The following is a 25,776-nucleotide window of genomic DNA, read 5'->3' on the forward strand; positions in this document are numbered from 1 at the left end:
TGACCAGAAGTAAAATAAATAAATTGTATGCTAGGAAACTCTCCAAATATGCAGTGGCTGTGCTTGGCCAGCCAGAGATATCATTTGGTCTAAATCAGCTATACAATGAAATCTTGACTTTGCTGGCAATAATGAATGCAGCTTAGTACCCGAACACAGGAGCTCACATTTCACAGATCTAGTTCATTTGGAGGGAAAAGCTGTGCAGTTAGGCATGAAGAAAGCAATGGTATCTTGTCAGTATAACTCTTTGAGGTGAGTCATAAGCTCATAAGCAGACTGCAGAGAGCAATATGATACAAGTTCTGAACAGCTGCACGCATTCCTTCAAAAAAGTCATGAATCACAACATAATCAAAAGTAAATCTGTTCAATGCTGCTCATTTACAATGAGCTTACCTTTCTGCGCAAGTGGAGCCTCCGCTCAAAGCCTCACTTTCGGGCTCTTTTGATACAGAAGCAGCAATGCTGCAGAACATAAGCACCAGTCACAAGCTGTGCCCCCTATGCAAAAGCTCATTAAGCATACTTCTCATCTGGTCGAGTGAGAATGGCTTTAATAGTACACCATCCATGCATGCACTCAAGCATCGCTCCCGTGTGAAAGAATCAGTATTGGCAATTAAAGCCACAATCAAGGGTCTTTCTGATAGAAGGGGGATTTTTTCCTTTAATACTGCAGCAACCTCGAACCCGTCCATGTCACGCATGCATATTTCAACAAGCAACACTTTAAAGCTGTGGCCAGCTTGCGAGAAAGCTAAGAGACCCTCCCTGCCAGAGCTAGCAGTAGTAACATCACATCCAAGACGATCCAGAAGAGCCTTGGTTGCCATGCGGTTGACCCTGAAAAAAAAGCATTTGCCGCCTTCAACGAAATCAGACAAAAAGCAGTAGAAATGACACATGAAAAAAAACTCATTTACAAAGATATAAATAGAACTTTTGAGACATACTTACTCTAAAGTAAGCCAATTTACAACTACTTCTGTTCAACTCAAGAAAATATTTAATCCAATCCCACTGTTTGTGGCTGGATGAATACAAATAACAGTAAACCCATGTGCCAACCAAACTTTACACTGCTCCCTTATATTTATCCCTGTGATTGAACCTCTGTGTTTTTCCAACTGCACACTAGTGTGCAGATGGCTAGAAGTTGCTCCACACTGCTATTAAAACCTGCACTTGTAACCTCAAACGGTAAAGACGTCAGTTTGTGAGGGTCCCTTAAGCAGGCAAGTCTCAAGAGGATCTGTAGGAGACTGACAACCTTCTACCCTGTGCATGTTACAAATCGTCCTCAAATACCGGCATTTGAAAGATTTCTTGCTGGTTGCAGAGTACAAAGCTCGCTATCCAAGTGATATTTTGTTGCTTTTGATGTCTATGGTTCTTATTTTTCTAATCGGGATATGGTAAACTTTTATTGCTGCAAGCCTAAAACAAAACTTTATAACACATGAAAAAAACCCTCTTTTGCACTGATTGCAGTTTAAATGAGGAAGGAAATTCCTTGCATCACTCTAGTCACAACTGTGAGAAAGGATGACCTAGCACCGGCATGAGTTGGAAGAACTTCAAGGCCCTTTATGATACTTTCACTTCAGAACACATGCACAGTATTCTACAAGAGTTATCAATAAATCCACTCCAATCATCCCCAGAACCTTTAGTACCACTGCTCTGGATCTATCAAGCCTAACTTTCAGCAAGCTCCGTGTAGTGCTTTCTCACCTACTAGACCTAAGCATAGTTTACTTGCCTACTTGACTTCCATTAATTGTAATACGGTATCTATTTCACAATATACGAAATCTACAAGTCGTTATTGGCAGTGAATTGGAGCATTAAGGGCAGTAAGATGCTTGTGTTACAAATAGGCATAATGATCTGGCCCTGCCCGAAGTAAAATATTTTGGCTCGTTGGTGCCTTGGATTTATGGTAGTTTTGTATTACATAACCTATATTTGATGACAGTTGTATGTGCTACCATGCAGGATAAGCTAGATGAGTGAAAAGATTTTGTCTTCTAGAGGACTATCAACTCTCCGCGAAGATGCCATTTGGACAGAGATTTCTGCTCAGCTGTAAAAGTAGGAATATGACAAGTATCTCCCTAGAACAAGACTGAAAAAAAGCTGATTGGCAAAGCTATGTTGCTTTTGGGTCATCCTGCTTGTTCCTAGCTTCCTTTCCTTTAAGTCAACTTCCTTGGACTAGCCTGCCTTCCAAGAACCAGACTGCCTTCCTCGTGCTTGCCCTTGCTGACATCACTCCACTCTTTTGCCACCACTTCACTCGCATCAGCTCCTGCAGCTCCAACATCGAGCACCACCTGCATCTGTCCCTTCATCATCACTTGCCATTAGCAAGCCTATTGTACCCCTTTATCCTAACAAACTCTGCAATGTCTTCCTATATTTTGCTATGCCTTAAAAGCTGTAACTCACTTAAGTCGCCTATCAGGAGGACTCGGTGCAAGCACCTCTCCCATCCTGCACCAGATCCAGTCACACAAGTGGGCACTTTTAAGTCATATTAAATGGGAAGTATTCTACCTGCAAGTGCTTAGATTCCTTCTCTCTCATTCGCAAGATCATTTGGGATCTTACTCATCCTAGCCCAACTGCAAGACCATTGGATCTCACTTTCCCAAGCAACAGTAATAGCAGAACACGGTGTAGCTCAAAAGAGAGAGTAAACACCCCAAACAATGTAATGTGCCCCGTACATTATTAACTATAATATTCACTTATTTCCAGTTTCACATTTCAAGAAAATGGAAAGAGCAAATACTTGAAGCTGAATACAACAATATTCAGAAAATTACAACCATAGACACACAAAAGAGATGGTGAAAAGTTGGGGTTGAAGATGGGCCACCCCCTCCAAAGGAATGTTTTACTACTCAATCCAAGTACTTTAAACTTGAGCTCAATGAGAAATTAGAATCAACCTAAGAGTGAGGAAAGTTCAGCTCCCTCTCATAAATCATGCACGGATGCACAAATGCACACATGCCATAACATACATAAATTTATGATGCAACAAACAAACCAACTACTAACAGATTGGAGAGTAGGAGAGAGAGAAGATCAGCCTCTCTTCATAGCCGTAGAGCTATATATCAATATAACTTCCATCATGATCCAAAAAAGATGAAGAGAAGGCGAAATGTTTGGAAAGTTGTGTCGATCCAAAAGAAGAACGCAGAAAAGGAAATGCTTGTAAAGAAGCGCTGAAGATGGATTTACAGGCTTGCTGTTCTAAAAAACAGCAACAAAAGACGGGAGGAATTGAGAGACTAGATGATGAAAGGGTGGGAAATGAATAGGGAGATGGCTGTAACCAAGTTTAAGGCTACCTTTAGCTACTATTCATGACTTTTCAGCAAGTAGACTTCATCTATAAGGATAGGAAATGAACTCTTTTTAGAAGAGAAAAGTAGACTTAGTGCAAGCAGGGAGAGTAAAGTAGCACCAAAAAAGTATCCAACCACATGTCATGAAGTGAGACAAGTGGAGGGACACTTGGAAGCTTGAATAACAAGTGCCCTAACACTTGTATCTTCTTTATGGCTTTTCTTTTTTTAGCTAAGAACAGTCTATTGAGCTAACATAAACATAATGTGACAAGGACACAAAATCTTATTGTTTTGCTTAGCATTCGATTAAAAGTTAATCAAATGTGCTAATGTGACTTGCACATGTGAGATGCAAGTTAATTATTTCATAGTGTGGAACCTAGAATGTCACAAGGATGTGAAAATTTGATGCTTTGCTTATGTTTAATTGACATTTGATTAAAGGATTAATCAAATGTGCAATTAAAAGATGCACATGTGAGGTGCAAGCTACTTTCTCACAGTTGAAGACCGAAGGACCCTGTGAAAAATATGGGTGTCAAAGGCAAAAGTTGTAACAAGTTACACTTGTTAGATTCTAGGTGAATTTTGATGTCGGTTTGCCCCTAGGACCATTAATTGGCCATTAAGTGTCAGTGGTGACACTAGGGACTAGGCATTAGTTAATGGATTAATGCTTGTCCAGGGTCAATTAATGCATGGGACCACTTTGGGTTGCAAATGGCCTAGCCAATTAATTTTTGGATGGGCAAGGTCAATTTTCTGGGCATGGATTAAGGGCTAAATTAATTTTCAGAATTAATTAATTCTGAAAATTAATTAAATGGCTGGAAATTGCTGAAAATGGATTAAGAAAGCTGCCACTTGGCAAAAACTTTCCCATGCAAGTGGGGGAAAGGCTAAATAGGGCTGAAGGAAGAGGAAAATCTCGTTTTTTCACTTTGGAGCTGTTGGAAAGAGGTGTTGGACTGTTGCTGCCAACTTTTGGGGCCAATTCCCAGCCATTGGAGACCATTTTGGTGATGGAGATTGCATATTCTTGACCTTGGGAAGTTGACAATTGCTGCTGATGCACTTTCTCTTAAAGATCACAATCTCTGATGCTCCTATTGTTGTTGGTGCATCCGTTTGGGGCTGGTATAGCAGGGTAGCAACTGATTTTGATTATTTCTTCGCGACAAATCTCAAAATTCTCTCTCTCTACAGCATTCTCTCATTTCCTTCAGCCTATGCTCAGCCATTCTCAACAATTCTTAGCCATTCAAAGATCTCAGCCATTTTTGGTGGGCTGATCTGTAATTTCTGCAGTAAACTCTAATTCACAACAGAAATTAGGGTTTAGCAACCACCTTGGGATCCGTGCCAAAGATTGAAGGCTCAAGGGACTAAAATCAGCAGCTGATAATTGAAGATTATCAAGGGATTTCAAGAGCCAACCCATCCCGAATTGATTTGGGGCAGCATTTGGCCAGCCAAGTGTCAAATTGGAGAAGAAGTCATGGGTGAAACAAGGGGCAAATGACCCAAAAGGCTTACTGGACATTTATGACAGCAAGAGCAATTGGTTAGCAAGAGGAGATTGAAGAATCTCAAGTTGTACTCCTTTCAATTGAATGAAAGCTAAAGAAATACCGCAAGGGGCGCCAATTTTTGGGGCCAACAAGGTGTCTACTGTCCAAGAATGTTATGGTAAAGTGTGTATTTCATTTTATGTGCATTTATTTATTGTTGTAATTAACTCTTAAATCAGGTTATCACCACCCATTCCAAGAAGGAAGGCTGGTTTCATAGGACCTTGAGATATTAGTAGGTATCAAAGGCAAAAATTGTAATAAGTTATACCTCACAAGTACTGGGAGGTATCCCGTGTTAGATTTGGGCCTAGACCAATTTATTTGCCATAAATATCAATGGTGACATTAGAGATTAGACATTAGATAATTAATTAATTAATGTCAATCTAAGGGTCAACTACTTGACACACTTGGAAGACAAATTGGCCTATGCAATTTAATTACTAGCTGGTGAAATTACTTTTTTTAGCACTAGAATAATTATGATATTAATTTATAGAATTAATCTTTTAAAAATTAATTCAATAGAATAGATAATGCTGGAAAATGGGATTAGAAAGCTGTCACTAGACAAAACTTGCCCATGCAAGTGTAAAAAACGTTTTTAGGGGATAGTGGAAGTTTGTTCCAGCCATTGTGAGAGAAAATGAGGTTGTTAGAGAGCAAGAAGATGCTACTAATGTGATTTGCAGCCAACATGGACCAGTCCTACAAGTCACGACAGTTTGGAGCCCTCCAAGAGTAGACGACAGCAGCCCAAGGTGTTTTTGGTGTAAGTAACAGCATACAAGAGGAAGCAAGAGTCTTTCTTGTGATCCTAAGCTCTAGGTGACACCTTCTATGGCTGTTTGAGTAGGGCAGCAACAATTTTTTAGCTTTCCTTATGATGAAACTCTGAAATTTCTCCATCTACAACATTTGCTCTCATCCCCTAAACATCTCTCAAGTTATCTCAACAAAATCCAACACTTTGAGTAATCAAAGGTGGAGATATTGGAAAATCTCTGTTGTAGACCCTAATTTAGGGCACAAATTAGGATTTTGTGCCACAAAGCCGTGTAATTTTAAGATGCTTTAATCTTGCCGATAACACTTAATTAAGTTATTAATCAAATGTGCAAGGTTGTTTAGCACATGTCATGCACATGGCAATTATTTCATAGTAACGGGCCAAGAACACCGAGCATGGAGTGGGTAAGTTGTAATAAATTATACCAGTTATGCATTGGAGATCAATTGGTGTCAGTTTTGACCCTAGGACAGTTATTTGGCCAATAAATGTCAATAAAGGTTGCCACTTGGCAAAAAATGCCCATGCAAACTAAGAAAGCGTTTTTGGGAGCTCGGTCTCAACCATTTAGTTAGTTTATAGCTGAGAGAGAGAGAGAGGGAAACTGTTTTGGTCAATTTTTCCATCAAAGAACAACAATTTGTTGCACAAATGATAGCCATCTAGGAGCCTCAACAAGCAAGGGACAGCAAGGAGACACCTTCTAGAGGCTGGCAATAACATTGCTGACCAAGTGACAACATTTTGAACATGCTTGGCGATAGGTGACTACATTAAATGCAAGTTGGAGCAGACAGAAGGCAAATTTTAGGATTTTCTCACAATGAAAATCAGATCTCTCTCTCTCTCTCTCTCTCTCTCTCTCTCTCTCTCTCTCTCTCTCTCTCATTTTCCAATAATTTCTCAAAAGATCTCAGCATTTCTCAACCATTTGATGCAGATCTCAACCATATTTGATGGACAGCAAGAGGATTTCAACTGTAAACCCTAAATTTTTAAAGAAATTAATGATTGACGTTCACCTAGGGACCCATGCCAATAGGATAAGGCATCGTACATTGAATTCAACACCCTGAAATTTGTGTAATTGTTAGGGAATTGAATTCAAATGCCAACCCATTCATTGTAAATTAGGGCAACATTTGGCTAGTTTATGGTTCCAATTGTGCAAGTCCTAGGTGAAAAGTCAAGGGGCAAACAATCCAAATTGCTTGCTGATTGTTATTACAACAAGGAGCTTTTGGAACAGCAAAGGAGATTATGGACTCTCAGCTCGCACTCATTCCATTAGCAATCAAAGTTAAAGAAATACCAAAAGGGGCGCCAATTTTGGGGCTAACAAGGTATCCAAATGTCCAAGATTATTAAGGAAAATTGTGCATTTCAATTTATGTTTATTTACTGATTGCTATAATTAAGTACTTAATCAAAGAATTACCACCATCTTCAAAAAGAAAAGTTGGTTTCATGGTTTCATTGTTGTGATACCACTCAATCCCTTGATTTAGTGGGCCTAAGGCACTTGATTGCAAACCAAAGCTTTGTGCTAGTGCTGATTTTTGCTCTCATCTGAGAAATTACAATAATATATATTCATACACTCAAATGGAATTAAGTAGTGCTAATGCCTCTGAGTATGAACATTCACATGGGAATAAAAGAAATGCAATGCCTAATCTTGGACAAGATTCAAACATTAAAAATGTTGTTGTTGGGGAAGATGTACAGCCTTAAAAGCATAATGACATTGATGACCAACAAAGTGAAGAGAAATTTGTTGACCGACTTAAGAATCGGATTAGAACAGTAACAAATCTCTTTGCTGAATTGGCAAAGGATCCTCAGTTCACCCGATTTTGAATGCTTTGAAGGACAACAAGGGCAATAAGAAGAAGTCATCTTCTACATCATCCAAACAATAAGGTGCATCGAACAAAATGCCAAAGCCTTCATTTGAAACTCCCAAAGATATTATGAAAGCAAAAGAGTTAGTACCTACAAAGCAAGGAATCCAAATGCAAGGCCATCATGAAAGTACCAATCCAATGGATTTTGGTCAACCAAGCATCGACATGCATACTATGATGGGGTAGCCAAGACACTTTGGGGGTAGCACAATTTTTTGTGATATGGTTGAACAGTGATCGTATACACCAATGTATAGCACAAATCCCTATGGTATGCAACAGCCAATGCATAGTGTGCAAGGCCCAATGTATTCCGATATGGTTGGAAATATGCAAAACCTTATATATGGCAGCATTGGCTTGATACCTATGGCACAAAGTAGCATTTTTGGTAATACATCTACAACCCCCAAAGCTTATGGAACTTAAGGAATGAGTATTGGTCATGTGAATGCTTCGTCTGGTGCTAGTTTTAATGTTAATTCAACGAATGCACCCTTTTAGCAACGACCAGTGTATGACAACTTGGCACCCAAACGGGGAATAAAAGACTATGAAAAGGGTGGAAAAGCAGTGAAAAACAAGAGTCCTTCAGTGGTGCACAAGATAGGTTGAAAGCTTTGACTTTCATTCAACAATTTGATGAAGCCTATTTGGAGGGAAACTTCACCGAGTTCTCAAAGATCCGAAAGGGAGCCACTTTTTGAAAGAGGAATACATTACAATGGTGGGCAACTCTTTTGGTGCGAGGGAGAGCACCGTCAACATAGGTACAATTCAAGCAAATGTTTGCATCGAATTGGTTAACAAGTACCTTTGAGGTGGACATCATGACAGCTTGCAATAAGTTGGATACTAAGAAATGTAAGAATTTGGAGCAATATAATAAGAAGTTTTGAGATGCATTACTACCTATTACTTCTCATCGTCGGGCACCCCTTCATGAGCAAGTGGAAAAATATGTTTGTGGGTTGCCTAAAGGAACCAAGGATTTTTGCATTAAATCCATTGTCTAGCATATCTCAGCTCATGGAGACTGCTGCTACAACAGATGCTTTGCTGTGTGGGAAGGATTTGGGCTTCCTAGAGAGTGGGGAGAAGCCGAATAAAAAAGTTGTTTAAGATTGAGAAAAGGGGCAGATCTGAAAATTAGCCTCAAAAGAGGCCAAAACAACAAAGAAATGATTCGAGAACATTGGCACAATATAGGGAATTGATGGCTGCAAATAAATGCTTTATTTGTAAACAAGAGGGTCACATTGCAAGGGACTATCCCAATAGGCAACAAGCTGAAAAGTCAAAATCAGGGTATGATAGGATATGGACTATCACTTGCAAGTTTAGTAAACAAGCCCATTTCATTCTGGTGAGGAAGAAAATAAAGGCTGATTGTATGGCATGATTGTTTTCGTAGCATATCTTTAAGTATCATGGTAGGTTAGAGTCGATCGTTAATGACCAAGACCCTCAGATGACCAGTTTATTGTGGAAGGGGTTGTTTGAGAATATACGTACCACGCTGAAATTATCATCATCCTTCCATCTGCAGACAAATGGTCAATTTGAGGAAGCAAATTCCACATTGTTAGATGTTTGGAGGTGCTATGTCTTAGACCACAAGACACAATGGAAGCAATACTTGCCCTTAGTTGAGTTTGCTTATAACAATACAGTGCAGAGTTCCATTGGCAAAGCTCCATTTGAGGTGATTGAGGATGGCAGACTAAGAATAAGATCATTGAGGCTGATTCTTATGTGAAAAACTTGGATACATCCTATGAAAAGATAAAGTATGCACTTCAAAGATCACATAAAAAGCAAAAGAAGGCAGTTGATCGCCATAGACGTGGTTTGCAATTTACAAAGGGCGATTACATATTGTTGCGTTTTGAAAAGGAAAGGCTGAAAAAGATGAAAGGAAGAGAGAGATTGTATCCAAAGTTAAGTATGAGATACTATGGGGCCTTCTAGATATTGGAAAAGATCAGTGATGTGGCATATTGGCTAAAATTACTTCCACGCTGCCGGATACACAATGCCTTTCATGTCAGTTTGTTGAGGCCTTTTTGTGGTGATGTACCAAAGAATATGTCTCCTGAAATTCAGCCTAAGGTTGAGGAACTGGATGAGATTTTGGTATCTAAGCAAATCTTGGCACATGAAGAAAGAAATATTAGAGATAAAGTTTCCAGGAGATATTTGGTGAAGTTTCAAAATTATTCACCAATGGATGCAAAATGGATGGAAGAGGATGACTTGGCAAACCATCCTTAGTTGTTGCAGCTTTACCTAGATGCCTTTTAGCTAGAGCCAACTTCAGTTCGTGGGCTCACTCAAGTTCAACAAAGCAAGGATCCGGAGTATTACCTGAGGCTCAAGGGGGAGGTAGCATTTCCACTCCTCCAATTGTGGATAGCTCTTGTATGTAGTGGATCTCAGATGTATTTAGCATGCATACAAGGTATTGTGTCCAATTTGGAAATCGAGATCCAAGGATATAAAGATAAGCTTGATTTTCAAATTATGAATATGGAAACGGCCGATATTGCTCTAGGGAGTGAGTGGCTATGGGGATTGGAACCATCCTTAAAGCGTAGTTATCATCATAATACACTGGAATTTACCCTTTGATGTGTTTCCTTGAAATATCGAAGTTGATGAAAAAGAAAACTTGTGAGGTATACATGTTATGGTCCCTCCTTGTACAGGGCACTTTTACTTCTTGTAATATAAAGCTGCAATTTTCTTATGCTTGTGAGTTGAATGTAAATAATGAATTAAGTGGTTTGTTAGATGAATTTAAAGATGTGTTTCCATCTGACTTACCTAGTGGCCTTCCACCAAATAGGGGTGATATAAATCACCCAATTGACATAGATAGGGATACACGCCCTGTTTCTAAACCACCTTACAGGCTAAGTGAAACACAACACCAAGAAGTCGAAAGACAAATCAAGGATTACCTTAATAAGGGGTTTATACAACCCAACAATTCACCTTGGGCTTCGCCAATTTTATTGGTGAAGAAAAAAGATGGCTCTATGCGACTTTGTGTTGATTATAGAGTACTTAATAAGATAACAGTGAAGAATAAACTTCCTATGCCCAAAATGGAAGATCTTTTTTATCAATTACAAGGGGCAAAATTCTTCACAAAGATTGACTTAAGATCAAGCTATCACTAAGTAAAAATTAAGACCCAGGATGTTCCTAAGACGGCATTTCGTACTAGATATGGGCATTATGACTTTTTGGTGATGCCTTTTAGCCTCACAAATGCACCAGCTACATTTCTGAAGCTAATGAATAGTGTGTTATGGCCCTATCTAGGACGCTTTGTAGCAGTCTTCTTGGATGATATCTTGATCTTTAGTAAATCAAAAGAAGAACATTTAGAACACTTACGGTTAGTATTCTAATTGCTAAGAACCCATTTCCTTTATGCGAAGAAAATTAAATGTGAATTCTTCGCACAAGAGGTTAAATATTTGGGGCATGTTATCTTGAAAGAGAGAATCAAGATGGATCCAAAAAAAATAAGGGCAATTATTGAATGGCCATCTCCAAGGAACCTGGAAGAGCTGCAGATCTTCCTAGGTTTATCTGGATTTTATCGTAGATTCATTCAAGATTATGCTAAGATAGCTCTTCCAATGACGGACCAACTTAAAGAGAAAGGGAAGAGCTTTAATTGGGAAACTGACCAAAATGAAAGTTTTGAAAACCTTAAGGTAGCTATTGCTACAACTCCAGTATTATTAATTGTGGATCCCAATAAACCATTCGTGGTTGAAGCTGATGCCAGTGACAAGACAGTAGGCGCGGTCTTATTACAAGAGGGCCGACCGGTTGCTTTTAAAAGCAAGAAATTAGACCGTGCAAAACGGAATTATTCCGTTTATGAGAGGGAGTTGTATGCAATAGTACATGCAATGAAGAAATGGAGGCACTGTCTGTACGGTGCCAAACGTTTGATCTTGTCTGATCATGAAAGTATTAAGTGGCTTAATGACCAACCGGATCTACAAGAGCGTAAAGCCAGATGGGCCAAACTCCTCCAAGAGTTCGACTATGAGATAAGGTATAGAAAAGGGAAGTATAATATAATGGCTAATGCACTCAAATGAATTGAGTTTTACTCAATTCTCTTCCAATTTACTTGAATCCTTAAAAGGGAAATGCCAAGTTGATCCGGCATATTCCAACATATGGAAGGCAATTTTTAATGGGGATCCAAATGGAAGGGCCTCCACTGAGGAAGGAACATCTGAGGATGTTCAACAAGGAAATGGAGTATCAGGGGTTGCTCAAATGGGATTCAAGTGGAAGAATTTTACCATTGATAATGGTTATTTACTCTACAAGGGTAGGGTATGTGTCTTGAAAGATGAAAAAATAAGGCTCCAAATACTCTTTGAGTGTCATGATACCCCTAGTGCGGGACGTCAAGGAGTTAATAAGACTTGTAGTCTTAATAAGACTTGTAGTCTTATTAAAAGGCAGTTCTATTGGCTTGGAATGGATAAGGACGTCCTTGACTATGTGATCAAATGTAATAAGTGCCAGGTTAATAAAGCTGAAAGATTGAAAATGGGAGGACATCTCCACCCATTAGAGATTCCTTCAGGAAAATGGGAAAGTATCTTCATGGACTTTATTGTCGGGTTACCCAGGACGTAGAGAAGGCACGACTCTGTGTGGGTGATTGTGGATAGGTTAACCAAAATGGCTAGGTCTATTCTAACTCAACTGATGTTAAAACACCAGAATTAGCTAGATTGTTCATACAAAACATATACCGATTATATGGCCTTCTGGCAAATATAGTTTCTAATCGGGATAGAAAATTTGATAATCAATTTTGGTGTGCTATATTTAGGAAGTTGAATACTAAACTTAGCATGAGCACGACGGAGCACCAACAAACTAATGAGTTAACTAAAAGGGTTAACCAAATCCTCGAAGATATGTTGAGAGCATATGTAAGTAAAAGGCAAACTAATTGGAAACAGTATTTACCGATAGCAGAGTTTGCATAAAATAGTGACAAACACTCTTCCACTGGATATAGTCCATTTATGCTAATGTATGGGTTTCAGCCCAAAGCTCCTCATGCAGTAGGATTGCATAAGGAAAAGGTTCGAGCAACAAAAGATTTTTTGGAGGATATGAGTAGTATGTTAAAATTTGCTTAAGAAAATATTAAGAAAGCTCAAGACCGAGCTAGAGCTTAAGTAGATCATCATCGAAGAGACATCTTCTTTGAAGAAGGGGAATTGGTCTATCTTAAAGTGCCTAGACAAACTAAAACAACGAAAACCAGACGATGTCCAAAGCTATGACCCAGGTATTGTGGTCCTTTCACAGTACTTAAGTGGATGGAGAAACAGGCTTACAAGCTCCAACTACCTGCTAGTAGTAAAACACGTCTAGTTTTCCATGTAAGCAAGCTAAGAAAGAAGTTGGGTGATATCGATAATCTAGTCTTAAATGATAAGATTGAGGAGCTATTCAGTGACCAATCTATTCCACATGAACCAAAAAGAATTCTAAATGTTCGTAATAGACGAGCAAGGCATACTATTTATCAAGAATGTTTGGTAAAATGGAGAGATTGTTCACAAGAAAGCTCAACATGGGAACAAGTAAGCACCTTGGTTTCCCAATTTTCAGTTAGACCTTCCAAGTATCGTTTTCGAGGACGAACCCGATTCTTAAGGGGGAGAAAATATTACATTAATGATTGTAACTTATGGGGAAATAGCACGAGAGATGAACGTCCGGGGGAGTTGGGCACCCGTACGGGGTTCCGGGGGCTTAGAAAGTAAGTGGAAACAAGGCCTTAAGTAAGTGAGTTATAAATTAGTATAACTCATGAGAAATTGATGACTGGCAGGATTCGATACGCACTTCTTCTTGCATCTTCCTTAGCATGGCTGGGAGGTGAATCGAGGGACTCTCGTGCTTCCCTACACTAGGCAACTGCAAAAATAGTATTTCACGATAGTCTGGTACCTATTTCTAACCTCCACTTTGCTATTCTCTCACCTTCCAAGTATCGCCTTACTGATCCTGCCCCACAGTTGCTGCATTTGCTGCCTGGTGACCTCTCTCCACAATTAGCGACTACTTCTGGACCACTTTGTACTACAACTTGCTAGATTGTCTAGCCTTGTATGTTAAGGCAAGATGGGCAGTTTTCTTTTTCCTTTTCCTTTTGGCCTTTTTTTCTCAAAGAAAAAGGTTAACGACCATCCAAACACTATCACCTTGCTATTTTGTTGTCGCCTTGCTGAGAGGACCACTTAAGCATTTGCATTTTAGTTTTCTATTATCGCCCAATTTTTCTCTCTCCTCAAGTACTTGCATTTTCAATTTTTCTCTCTTCTCACTGTCTATTTGCATTAGATCCAAATTCCATAGCCGCATTTGCTGGTGTTTGACTCTTGGAGACTGCCTTTGCTGCATTTCGAGATCCATTAGGAACATGACACACTCTCCGCTCGGGGCCTCTGCTTGGGTTCTTGAGACACCAAAGTTCAAGGTATAGTTTTCATTCCTGCACGGTTTCTTTGCTGCATGAGCATTGTATATTCAATATTTAGTCATTCATTCAAATTCCGGTGTGTTCATTGTCTCTGAATTACTAATTATGTTCTTTTGAGTTTATGCTTTATCGTACATTTTCATTTATGTTTCTATGTTAAGGTATTTCTTCACACAATCGAGGGTAGAAACAACCAAATTTAGCAAGAACTATCACAATAAGCTTATGATTTTAGAACATCATTTCTATTTCTTAGGATTAGCATTTTTGGGCCAATCAAAGGTTTCCTAAGATTCAAGACCAATATGGACACCGTATGAAGCTCTTTTCGAATACATTGCAAAGACAATTATAGAATCTTAATATGAGATTTCTAATCAAAGATATGTGCATTCTAAACTATTAGCCTACACATGCACATTACAGAAACTTTTCAAGAGCATGTCATCTTTCTAATTGTAATTGTCTATTCTCATAGGTTTGGCCCAAACTCCAAGGTGTTAATCCTTTTTTGGGTCATGTAAATGGAAGTGTCTAACCCATTGCGTGGATACATCATAACCAATGACCACTCATTGACGACCAGCTCTAATTTTCTAGATATCTATTAATTACCATTGACCAAGCAAACAAATTAAATTAGTTGACTAAGCACATTAATTCAAAAAGAGACAAGTTCTTTTCCTAATGTGTTGTACCAACCTTCTAGTTATTTTCAATTATCCTTAGTTGAAAAGCTTATGGGGTAATTCTTCATGAATTTGTCATCTACCCACTTTGTATTTGATGTGGGTAAATCTTTAAATTTAGCAAGATTTTTTGTCACAAGGCCAATTCTTGTGGTTCAATCCTTGTGAAACAAAATTTGTTCTAATTCAAAGAATTCTTCTATTTCTTGGACACCTGGGGGATCTTCAATAATAGCTCCTCTAGCTCTAGTCCCTTGTAAGGCTTGAGCAAACTAAAATGGAAAGCATCATGTATTTAGCAATTAGCAAGAAGCTCAAGTTTATAAAAAACTTCATTTTGTTTGTCAATTACTTTGGAGGATCCAAAGTATCTATTAGATAGCTTTGGTAAAGATGAAGTTTAATGAGAACCTTATTTCAACTTGCCTTTATCAAATTTCAACAAATCATATTGAACCCTTCCAAAAACCAAATATCTTCTTTGTTTGTCAGCTTGCTCTTGGACTTCTTTAAGAGTGGCTGAAAATCGATCCATTGTTGTTTTTAGATCGAAAGCACATTCATCAATAACAAAAACCTTATCTTCAATAGGAATGATTAGAGGGAGGGATCATTTTATCTTGTGTTATCTTATTTGAAGCTTTTCCATGAATGAGTACATCATATTGTTTTAGGCAAATTTCACTCACCTCCATTCCCAAAACCTCTTTGTACAGTCATTAGATGACCCATTCTTCCATTGCTAGAGTCAATCCCATTCTATCATTGCATCTCTTTTGAAATGAAGAGGAACAAATGGTATCACATCTAGAAGAGTGAGATTCATCAACTTGTTGGTCGTTAATTTAAGGATGAATAGATGAAGAGAACTATAAATTTACTTCCAATACCTCTTTGTACAATCATCAGATGACTATTTCTTTCATTGCTAGAGGCAATGCACTCCATCTTACATCTCTTCTAAAATGAATAGGAAGACATTGGCCTTGTATCATGCAAGCAATGGACCTCCACAACTTCACGGCAACATGATCGTATTCCAATCCCGTCCACCAAGTGTGAGCAAGATTGATGAAAAGTATAGCTGCAAACTTAATAAAGTTTTAAAAAATATCAAGATTTAGCAAGCTAGCCTACATGTTGAATCCGATCTTCTTCTCAACCTAAGATAGCGACTTGTTTGGGGATAAAGCTAGAGATGAGGGTGAAAAATACCGCCTTGTTGGTGATGAAATCTTCCATGAGAAATGTGTAATTGTTCGTCACTTGATGAGGGACCAAGGTCCATCAAAGAGGCACTATATGACTTTAAAAAAGATAATGGACTTCAATCATAGTCTCTTTCTTTTGTCTTGAAAGTAGACTAAATCTTTTCATTTAATTCACTTTGCCCCTTGGAAGTAGTTGGGCTTCTTAAATGGCTCCATTATTTCACATGGTTGTCTCTTGAAAGCAAATTGGCTTATTTCCTTGGATTCCTTAAGCTTCTCAACTCTTTCTAGTTTGAGAAGTTATTCACGAACATACTAGTTCTCCTCTTTAATGCTTTGAATGCCTTGAAGGAGAGCACTTGACTCTTTCATTGAAACTTTTAGAAAAAAATTATGCTCAAGTAATCAATGCCAGGGCTGAAAACAAGCTAACTTATTCTAAGTACTACTAGTGTTGAGGAGAGGATCGCGCTAAAGCTAAATTCACGTGGAGGACTAGCTAGCCATTGAATTTGGGGCATTTCCATCGTCTATGAAGTGGGTGAAAGCCAATTAAGTGCCTGAATCAAGGGAAAAATTAGATTGAAGACATACTGGTCACTCTGGACAGCAAGGGGAGTTTGGATTGCAAAGGGGATCGAAAGAATCCCATTGTAAATCAACTTCTTTTTCAATAAACCTAAAGAAATACCGAAAGGGGTGCCAATTTTGAGGCCCATTGGGTGTGCATTGTCCAAGATCAGTAGATAAATTTGTATTTTCAGATTTGCATTTATTGTTTGCTGCTGTAATTAAGTTGTAATCAGGGATTTACCACCCATCCACGAAAGGAAGTCTAGTTTCACACTAACTCTCACAAAAAGACATTGTTGTCAATGTTGATCGTACCAACCTTGACCACAAAAAGTAGAAATAGTTGAATCTCAATGCTTATCACGAACCAGCTCTACAAAAAGCACATCATGACATGGATTCCTTGCTTTCAGCCAAACTGCCAAAGTGTCCCCTCACGTGAGCTTAGACTAGGAGCAAAGAGTGCTCTCTATTACAAAAACAGCCCATCATGAGCCTAGAAGTCAACCCGGCTCCTAGATTTCAAAACATGCCAACCTTTGATAATGCATGTGGCAAACCACAACTTCGGTCCACTACACATGCATATCAATTAGGCTGAGATGCTCCACCACCACCATCCTCTCAAATTCTCTTGTGCAGTAGAGAGTCTCAGAGTCGTAAGGCAAGCTAGCACCACTAGGGCTAGAAGGCGAAAGAGGAGGCCTTAATAGCCTTAGCCTTCACTGCAAAAGAGAAAGCCTCCATAGACTTGGCCTTTGCCTTTGCCAAAGGGCTTGAGTCAAAGTCAAGTCGGAAGACGACAACAATGACAATGACAATGATGACTCTTCGAGAAAGTCCCCACTCTTCTTCTCCTCCTCCTCCTCCTCCTTCCAATGTACTGCAAGTTCCTTGTAATCCTTTCAAAGATGCCCCTTCTTCCTACAATGATAACGATGTGTCTCCTCCTCCTCCTCCTTCCAATGTACCGCTAGTTCCTTGTAATCCTTTCAAAGATGCCCCTTCTTGCTACAATAATAACGATGTGCCTTCTTCTACTTGTCACCCCTCTCTGAAACTATAAAAGCATCCTCATTACTACCATATCAAGATGTTAGCCTTCCCTATAAACACAAAGAAGCCTCATGCTAACGCAACATAGAGGTCATATACTCAACACTAACAATTGTTGCTAATGTCCAAGCTCGTAACGCGTTGGCCACGCCATCAAACTCATGAGAAAGCTTGTAGAGAAATATCCCCACAAGATGTGCTTTTGGAAGGACACACTACATGTGATGAAGCTTATCTTGTATGTGTCACAAGGAATGACTAAATCGTATCAATTGCCTCAAATTCGATAGTCTAAAGTTGACCATAAAGGGTCACAGCTTGCATGGTTGACAAAGCCTCATTCATGAGCTATAACTTCTCACGTACTTCTGAAGAAGTCTTGCAAGAGGTAACAATTGAAAGAACTTCTTTAGAGATGCATCAAAGAATAGCAAAGTACGTGTGGGAATCATTTGTCTCCCAAGTAAGAAATGCTTCCAATCATCAGGAATAGGAGAAGGTATCCAGGGAAATAAGATGGCTCTAAAAACGACATACCATATGCGCTTCTACACAAACCAAGCTTTCCTAACAACACTCCCAAGTAAGATAGTTAGGTCCCTTGAGCTTGTTGTCAATAGAGTAACATGAAAGTGCCATTTTACATTATGTGCAAAGAAGATAAAGGAAAACAAGGGTTTAGATAAAGGCACTTGCGGAGACACAGACCGATACCACGAGTTCAATAGTTTAAGCAATATCATGCAAAGTATAGAGAGAGGAACAAAGGTGAAGAGAGTGGTGATAGAAGCACAACAACTGACATGTCTAATTCATCCTCTAAGTATGTCAAGATCAGGCTGAGAATGCAAACTTGGCTGAAAATGCAGACTATCAAAGAGCAAATCTATGGAAACAAAAAAGTTGAAAATCACAACGAAACAACAAAATCATCAGCAATAGATCCAAAATGTCCATTTTCCTAGCAAGACAGCAGTAAATTGATCGCAATGCAGTCTGTAAAACCAAAACACAGGGAGCAGCAGCAAAATGTAGGCTGAAAACTTCCGCCCAACAGTCTGGAGTGTCACCAAAGCCTGCCCGGATGTAGACAACAGAAACCACAAGCTGTTGCAGCAAGTACGATCAGACCTGAAAATAGCAATCAAACACAACAGGCGTGCACTCAAAAACCAAGAAGAACCAGCCCTGATACCATGTCAGAAAAGTGTGGAGCGACAGAAGCAAAGAGACCACTATTGATATAGACTGCAGTGAACACAAAGAAAAGAAAAGAGAACAGCAAGAACACAAGAACTCAAAGAGAATAGACTTGGGTAATGGAATCCATATACCAAGGCTCACGAACAATACAATGGCACGAGCAATGAGTCACCGGCAGTGTGCACCAGTCTCCCTCTCTCAGCTTGGAAGCGATTGTGCTGTAGGATGTGTATCTGATAGGTGAATGAAGGTGGGAGAGGGGCAGCCTATAAACAGGCTGAAATAATGCCCCAAGAAAACACCAATCAGCCAGTAAAATCTGGCACCCAAAATACAAGTTGGCCAGCCACAAAATCTCTGGCATAAAAAGTGAAATGCACACTAATGCACTGACTCTGACACCCAAGAGATGTACTCTGTTAACACAAGAACCATGCCATCTGGTCTATTAGAGGACAGCTCCAGGTATCAGATTGCACTATTTGGGATGTCATATATCCATACATATTACATCTAAACAGCAGGAGGCTTCAATACTTTTGTTCTCCAAAAAACTGGTATGCTGGAGTACCATGGAACTCCACCTTGCAAGGTGAGTGCTTGTGTCAATCAGAATTAGCTTGCTCCTATGGGATACACAATATCTGCTCACACTCTGCATTAAAGGCAGTTAAGCTGCAACATCTAATGGTTTAAACAAGATGATAGTCTACCCCTAACCAAAGTTACATGGGGAGAACTTATATCAATCATTGAGCATTATGTATCTAGAGGATTGCAGCTGGATGAAGCCATCGAAAGCTTGCTTATCTCATAAACAAGGTTTATACACCATTCATGACCACCTACCTCGAGTCCACCCTGCCTAGATGCCCTAGAAACTTTCCTTTCTAAACTCAGGTCACCAAAAACCATGCAATGCTTCAGCAAGGAGCCAATCTGAATCAACTTGTTACCTTTTGTGCTGATTCTATTGTATATGCAGTACTACCTTTATTAAAATGGAACTCAACAGACACTAGATTCAATGTCATTGCTCCATTAGTGTCACTTGGCAATAAATACTTTGGAATGCTAGCCACAAGGACCAGCAAGGTTGGTAAGCACCCATCGCAGGAAGCCAACAGAATTTACCAAACTGCAAACAAAAACTGCTAGCTTCTTTATCAGGCAAAATAACTCACATGGTGTCATCAATCACAAGGACCTTGAGTCCCGCAAAGTCAGTCCGGCTAGGAGGAGCTGTAAGCAAAAGCCCATTTTGGCAAATTTCATGCTGCTGGTCAGCAGTCTGAAGTTTCACAACAAATGTCACAGTGCAACCCTTTCCAAACCCTTGACTTTCAATCCAAATATGCCCTTGCATCAGATTGACAAACCTGAAACATAAAATTTGTAGATTCAGCAACAACCAGACATCATAACAGACCATTAGTAAAGAGAAAAAACAGTAGAATTGTACGTCTGGTTGATGCAGGGCAAACCTTTTACATATTGCCAAACCTAGCCCTGTAGTAGCATAGTTCCTGGGCCCCCCATCACCTTGTGCAAACTTGTTGAACAGCTTGGGAATATCAGCAGGATTGATTCCACGCCCAGTATCACAGACCTATGAACAGTTTTTGTCAGTAACTACAAACCCTCTTCAGTAAACAGAAATGAGATGAGAATATATCAGGCTGGTAGGAAGCCTAAATGAGGAGATATACAGATCAATAAATTTGGATGCCATGAAAAGAGTCATTTCATAATATAAGAATATACCTGCACTCTCAAATAAAAATGACCATCTCCATGCACTGGCTGAAAGTCTGGTACTCGAGGATCTCTAGAAAACTCTTTTCGTTCCATACGTACAATCAATGCTACACTCCCATCCTTGGTAAACTTAATGGCATTCCCAATCACATTCAAAGTTGTCTGCATCAGACGCTTATCATCACCCTTAGCAAACTCTGGGAGCTCTGGATCCAAATGTAGAGAGACAGAAAGTTTCTTGACTAGAGCAATGGGTTTCACAAGATTCAGGACCTGCAAATCCAGACCCTTCCACATCAATCTCCTATAATACCTTCAGAATGTCAATTATAAGGAACAAACACAGACAATGCACATGGAAGACAATTTCACTGAAGCCATGAACCAGAAGAAACAGTGTAAGGAAATATTTTATGTTAAAGGGTACCTCTCGAAAAACAGAGGCAATATTGAAGTTCTGAACTTCAAGCTCAAAACTTCCATCCTCCAGCCTAGGAAGATCAAGAACATCCTTGATAAGAGTTGCCAGGAGACTGCTGCTCTTTACAATAGTTTCCACCATAGACCGCTGCTCGGGATTGAGATCTGTTTCTTGTAGAAGAGATGAATAAGCCGTAATCGCATGAGTTGGAGTGCGCATTTCGTGATTCATAACAGCCAGAAAATCATTCCTTGCTCGAACTGCTGTCTCAGCTTCTCTGCGTGCCATGTCTAAAGCCATGTTCTGTTCCATAAGCAGATCCTGTGCCTTTTTCGACTCTTCTAATATGGCAGCATGTGAAAGAGCGACAGCCACCTGACCACAACAGAAATAGCAGTTGTAAGCAACATTTTGACTGACAAACAGGAGCTAAGTAAGGGCATGCAGCAGTGGGTCACAACAGCAAACATTGATATGCAAGAAATACACACCTGTTCTGCCACTACTTCCACCAACTCTAGTTCATGTACATGCCACCTGCGAGCACTATCAGATGGAAGCATAAGGACCATAAGAGCATAAGGTCTCTTAGAGGGATCGGGCCAGTCCCTAATATGAAAGTTATTTAAATGCAGCAATGGTACACGCATGCCAACAACATCACCGACCATATATTTCCCAGCACGAGGCCGCATCATTGCCACTGGGCTGTTAGGAGAGATGACCATTGCTCGATGGCTACTAAAGACCTGTTTTATTGTTGGGTGATGGACTGGTACAGTCACAGTGACAGGATTCTGTTGACGGAGCGTATGAGAAAGCTGTAACTCCAACCCGTTTCGTGTAGGCATCCAGAGGGTGCACTCCTCCAGTGCTAGAGTTTTCCCAAGCTCAACCAGAGTGGTGTTTAAAATCGTGTGCCTGTCAAGGGTGCTTCTTATTTCCTGGGTCAGCATCCTCACATGGCGCCCCGTCTCTTCCTGTGTTCTGATCATTCCCATCTCTCTATCAAGCTCCGCGGCCTTGTTTTTCAAAAAAAGCTCCCTTGTCTTTACACTAAGTAAATCAGGGATGATATGAACAAGCATCAGTGCAGTAGCACATGAAACAACTGCTGTCAAGACCTTGGCAGCTGTCATGACCACTGCAACTGTCTGTGAATGAGCTCCAAATGTCCACAAATTAATCAGATGAGTTGCCCCACAAAGCACAATAAAAGCACCAAACTGTACCAGCACCCATCGATATGGAAAGACAGCTGACTTTTTGACAAAGTATATCAACTCCAAAGGGATTGAAAAATATGCCAAGGCTATAAAAAAATCAGAGATATACTGATATCGCAATAGCAGATCATCAGGTGACCATTGACAATCGCAGTCCATTGTTGATATATGGTTCCAACACCACACCTCAAACTGGTCAAAAGTTTTGGTCTTGGCTGTTAGTATCAGGCCTGAAATCCATAGTCTTTTTCCCAGAGATCAAACCATCAACCTGCCCAAAAGCACATTATGTAAAATGTAAGAATTTCAGGCAAACAGGTGAATTTAAGAGCAATTTGGCTTGCTCCATTACCTCTCATTCTATACAGATGCACACACTTGCATATCTGTGTGCACATATCCGTGCATCTCTTTCTGTGTACATGCACGTGTGCATGTGAATGTGTGTGCACAGGCACGCATGTGCATGTGTGTGTGTGTGTGTGTGTGTGTGTGTGTGTGTGTGTGTGTGTGTGTGTGTGTGTATTCCAGCATTTATGGGCTCAAAATTTGAATGATGAGCACAACCTAAGAGCTACCAGAGCACAAATTTTCACACCAACTCCCTATTACAGTACATATGTTTGTATACTGCAGATCTTGCACAATTGTTGCCATAAGAATGGAAACTGTGAAAAGCAAGACCACAGAGATTTAGCAATGCTTGCCTGTGTTGTAGTGTTGTAGCTGTGGACACCTGAAAGAAACCAAGAGGTAAGGTTATCAATGGTCAATTTGAGCTGCTTTATGTGGATCCTGATTATTGTCCTGGTTCTATATGTCTGAAAAGCCTTATCTCTTCATCTGTTCTTGATACTATACGCAAAGACTTGCCATCACCTGTTATGTACAGACCTCTTTACCTCAATCTCTGGTCGAAAGATATGCAACCAGTGGAAGCGATCTAACCACGTTAAGGTAACGTCCTAATGAAACATGGACTTCCAAAAACCATTACTTTGCACTATACTGCTTGCTCTTCTTTCTTTCCTGGAACCACGCTTTGAGAGATGACCTGCTGTATATCTTCCGTGGGTCCCGATAACTTGGTTAATCGAGACACTGGCAAACGGATTTCCGATCCTGGCGTTACCTATCGCCAATCGAGAACTGTGGCCGCTTCAACTGTTCTTTATTTCGGGAACCTGCTTGGAGTTCAAAAGTGTGGCATTTCCCGTCACTCGCGAGGGCAAGCCAAACTCCTGCAATAGCTGTGCTGCAGCACGTGTAACGAGGCTCTCTGACTTGAAATAGGAGGACTACAAAGCGCTGGAAACTTTTCAGAGCGGCATGATTTGTTGGAAAAATGCTTCGCCTGTTGGATAAATGCTTCACCTGTTGAAAAACTGCGCCGTCCGACGGAAACTGCGAGCAATAGCGGAGGAGTGTCACTGCAACGGCTGTGGCGAACTGAAGGCCGACTGCGGGGAGGCGATGCGGCGGGAGGAGTGATGGCTTCCCGATGCACCTGCACGAGAGAGAGAGAGAGAAGAGGGATGGAGGGGTGAGAAGGGCGAGGAGAAAGAGAGAGAGAGAGAACGCACATTCATGAACGAGAGAGAGATGACGAGCAACACATTCATGAACGAGAGCCCATATTCGGTGCTGGCTAGCAGAGGCAAGTTAATAGCTCTACATACATAACATACATAATACAAACAAAGGCTACATTCAAGGGCTTGAGGTTGCATACAAAGGTCTCCAGACTCCCATGCTAAATCCAAAAGAGCTTAGCGCGTCCTACGTGGTAGAACCAAAGGAAGGGGGGGGCGCTCCAAAGTTTCACACCGCCCTCCCGCCCGCCACCGCCACTTGTCAACGCCCCTTTGGCTAATCTCCTCCACGCGTTGGCGGGCCCCATCTCGTTCCCTTTATTCCCCTTTATTTTAAGTATCTCCAGACTTCACAAACATTTGACCATGTGATCCCCTGCCATTCTTTAATTTCTCTTTTCCCTTAATTTTTTTTGAATTTTTGCCCCACACTCCCCCCTCATCATGACATGTATAATACCGAAGATTTTACCTCGTTGTAAAGCCACCACCCAAAAAGGGTCCAATATGGGATATCCTCTCCCTTTCTTAAATGCAAGTGACGAAGATCCAATTTGCATGTCCACATGTGATGCTTTGTTTTTCTTGTGAACATGTGATCTCAGTCCATATACTTTTTGTTTCTCTTGACATACACTTAAAACCCCTTCCCGCACCTTAGGGTTGCAATGCATCAGAGGAAAGATCGCACTCCTACAAATATCTCCGGCTTCAATGCATGGAGGGGCACACAAAATTTGAAGAACTAATAGCACGATGCTAGCAAGAGGAAAAAGGGAGGTGCTTGGCTATATTTTCAAACATAGTAGATATGATAACATATAGGAAACATAAAAATGAGATATTTCGTCTACCGCTTGTCAACAATGGCTCTCCTTTTGACATTTACTATTTGAATTGTTGCTTCAAACTAGTCCCACTGTAACATACTAATCACATCTCCTTATATTATGTTGCCCTTACAAATGTTGGGCATGAAGGGGCTCTTAAACTACTAGTTAAGGATAGCCACGTGTCACATTTTAGCTATAAATAACAAGGCCATGTGACATGCGCAAGTGAAATGTAATCCAACAAGCCATGTCTCCTCTTATTTAAAGAGGAACCTTGATAGGGATAAAATGGTTAGTGGAAGAGTTTCCAAATGTTCAAGTTTCAATCCACCAAGTCTCAAATCTTGAATTTCTAGTATATCCCTTTAAAGGCAACTTGGGATTGTTCTTGCCACATCTCTCTCTCTCTCTCTCTCTCTCTCTCTCTCTCTCTCTCTCTCTCTCTCTCTCTCTCTCTCTCTCTCTCTCTCTCTCTCTCTCTCTCTCTCTCTCTCTCTCTCTCTCTCTCTCTCTCTCTCTCTCTCTCTCTCAATAACAATAAAAGTCAACCATTATCGCACTAGTTCACATGGTAGATGGCCCAAAAATAGTATGAGAGAGATACTTGAGATAGCCAAAGGGGAGAAATAACCATTAGAGCTATTGCTTAGATCATCTTCATTGATAGTGACCATAGCTGATGGAGAATATAAGTTGACCATCCTTGTGCTAGTTCATATAGTAGATTGGCTGACAAATAGTATGTGAGAGAGACACTTGAGATAGCCAAGGAGGGGAGAGAGAAGTTTAGTACAACAAAGTTGAGAAGTGTGAAAGCTCATCATTGCTTTGCCTTAAATGCTTCAAGCATTCAACCAATAAGGTTTATGGAAACATCACCATTTCATTTTTAAAAAAAATAAAATTCGCAGTAAGGAAACATACCAAACCCAAGAATGAGCACAATGGGCTTACACTAAGGCAAATCGAAAAAGAATAGCCATGTTTCAAGTATCCTCCTAAGGGAAAGTCCCTATATGGCATTTCCC

General features: G+C 40.1%; 1 protein-coding gene across 4 annotated transcripts; it reads right to left on the reverse strand.

Moving 5' to 3' along the window:
- Positions 1-2: 2 nt before the first annotated feature.
- Positions 3-24,057, reverse strand: LOC148021667 (ethylene receptor 1-like). 4 transcript variants are annotated; one of them, XR_015694374.1, is made up of 8 exons: positions 23,031-24,054; positions 21,589-22,594; positions 21,104-21,472; positions 20,683-20,949; positions 20,403-20,527; positions 20,103-20,297; positions 400-846; positions 3-313 (listed from the first exon to the last, which is right to left on the reverse strand). XR_015694374.1 is itself a non-coding variant. In XM_087697151.1 (8 exons), exons 3-8 carry the CDS (start codon positions 22,480-22,482, stop codon positions 489-491), a joined length of 2,208 nt encoding a protein of 735 aa, XP_087553277.1. In that variant the 5' UTR covers positions 22,483-22,594; positions 23,031-23,830; positions 23,907-24,057; the 3' UTR covers positions 3-488. The 4 variants fall into 4 exon arrangements, 2 of the variants coding, with proteins under 2 accessions (XP_087553277.1, XP_087553276.1); XR_015694373.1 differs by having other exon boundaries at positions 3-325; XM_087697151.1 differs by having other exon boundaries at positions 3-846; positions 23,031-23,830; positions 23,907-24,057.
- Between the last annotated feature and the right edge of the window lie 1,719 nt (positions 24,058-25,776).

This window comes from Lygodium microphyllum, chromosome 17 (assembly GCF_053477565.2).
Source record: "Lygodium microphyllum isolate KBCC chromosome 17, Lygodium_microphyllum_v1.1.10, whole genome shotgun sequence".
Classification (NCBI taxonomy): Eukaryota; Viridiplantae; Streptophyta; class Polypodiopsida; order Schizaeales; family Lygodiaceae; genus Lygodium; species Lygodium microphyllum.

What these genes read in the sequence shown, in the direction of transcription:
- LOC148021667 (XM_087697151.1), bottom strand. Translation starts at nt 22,482, where the DNA reads ATGGACTGCGATTGTCAATGGTCACCTGATGATCTGCTATTGCGATAT. An exon ending in GGTTTGGCAATATGTAAAAG is followed by an intron (nt 20,298 to 20,402) that starts GTTTGCCCTGCA and finishes TTTATGTTTCAG; the next exon opens with GTTTGTCAATCTGATGCAAG. An exon ending in CTTGTGATTGATGACACCAT is followed by an intron (nt 847 to 20,102) that starts GTGAGTTATTTT and finishes CTTTTTTTTCAG; the next exon opens with GGTCAACCGCATGGCAACCA.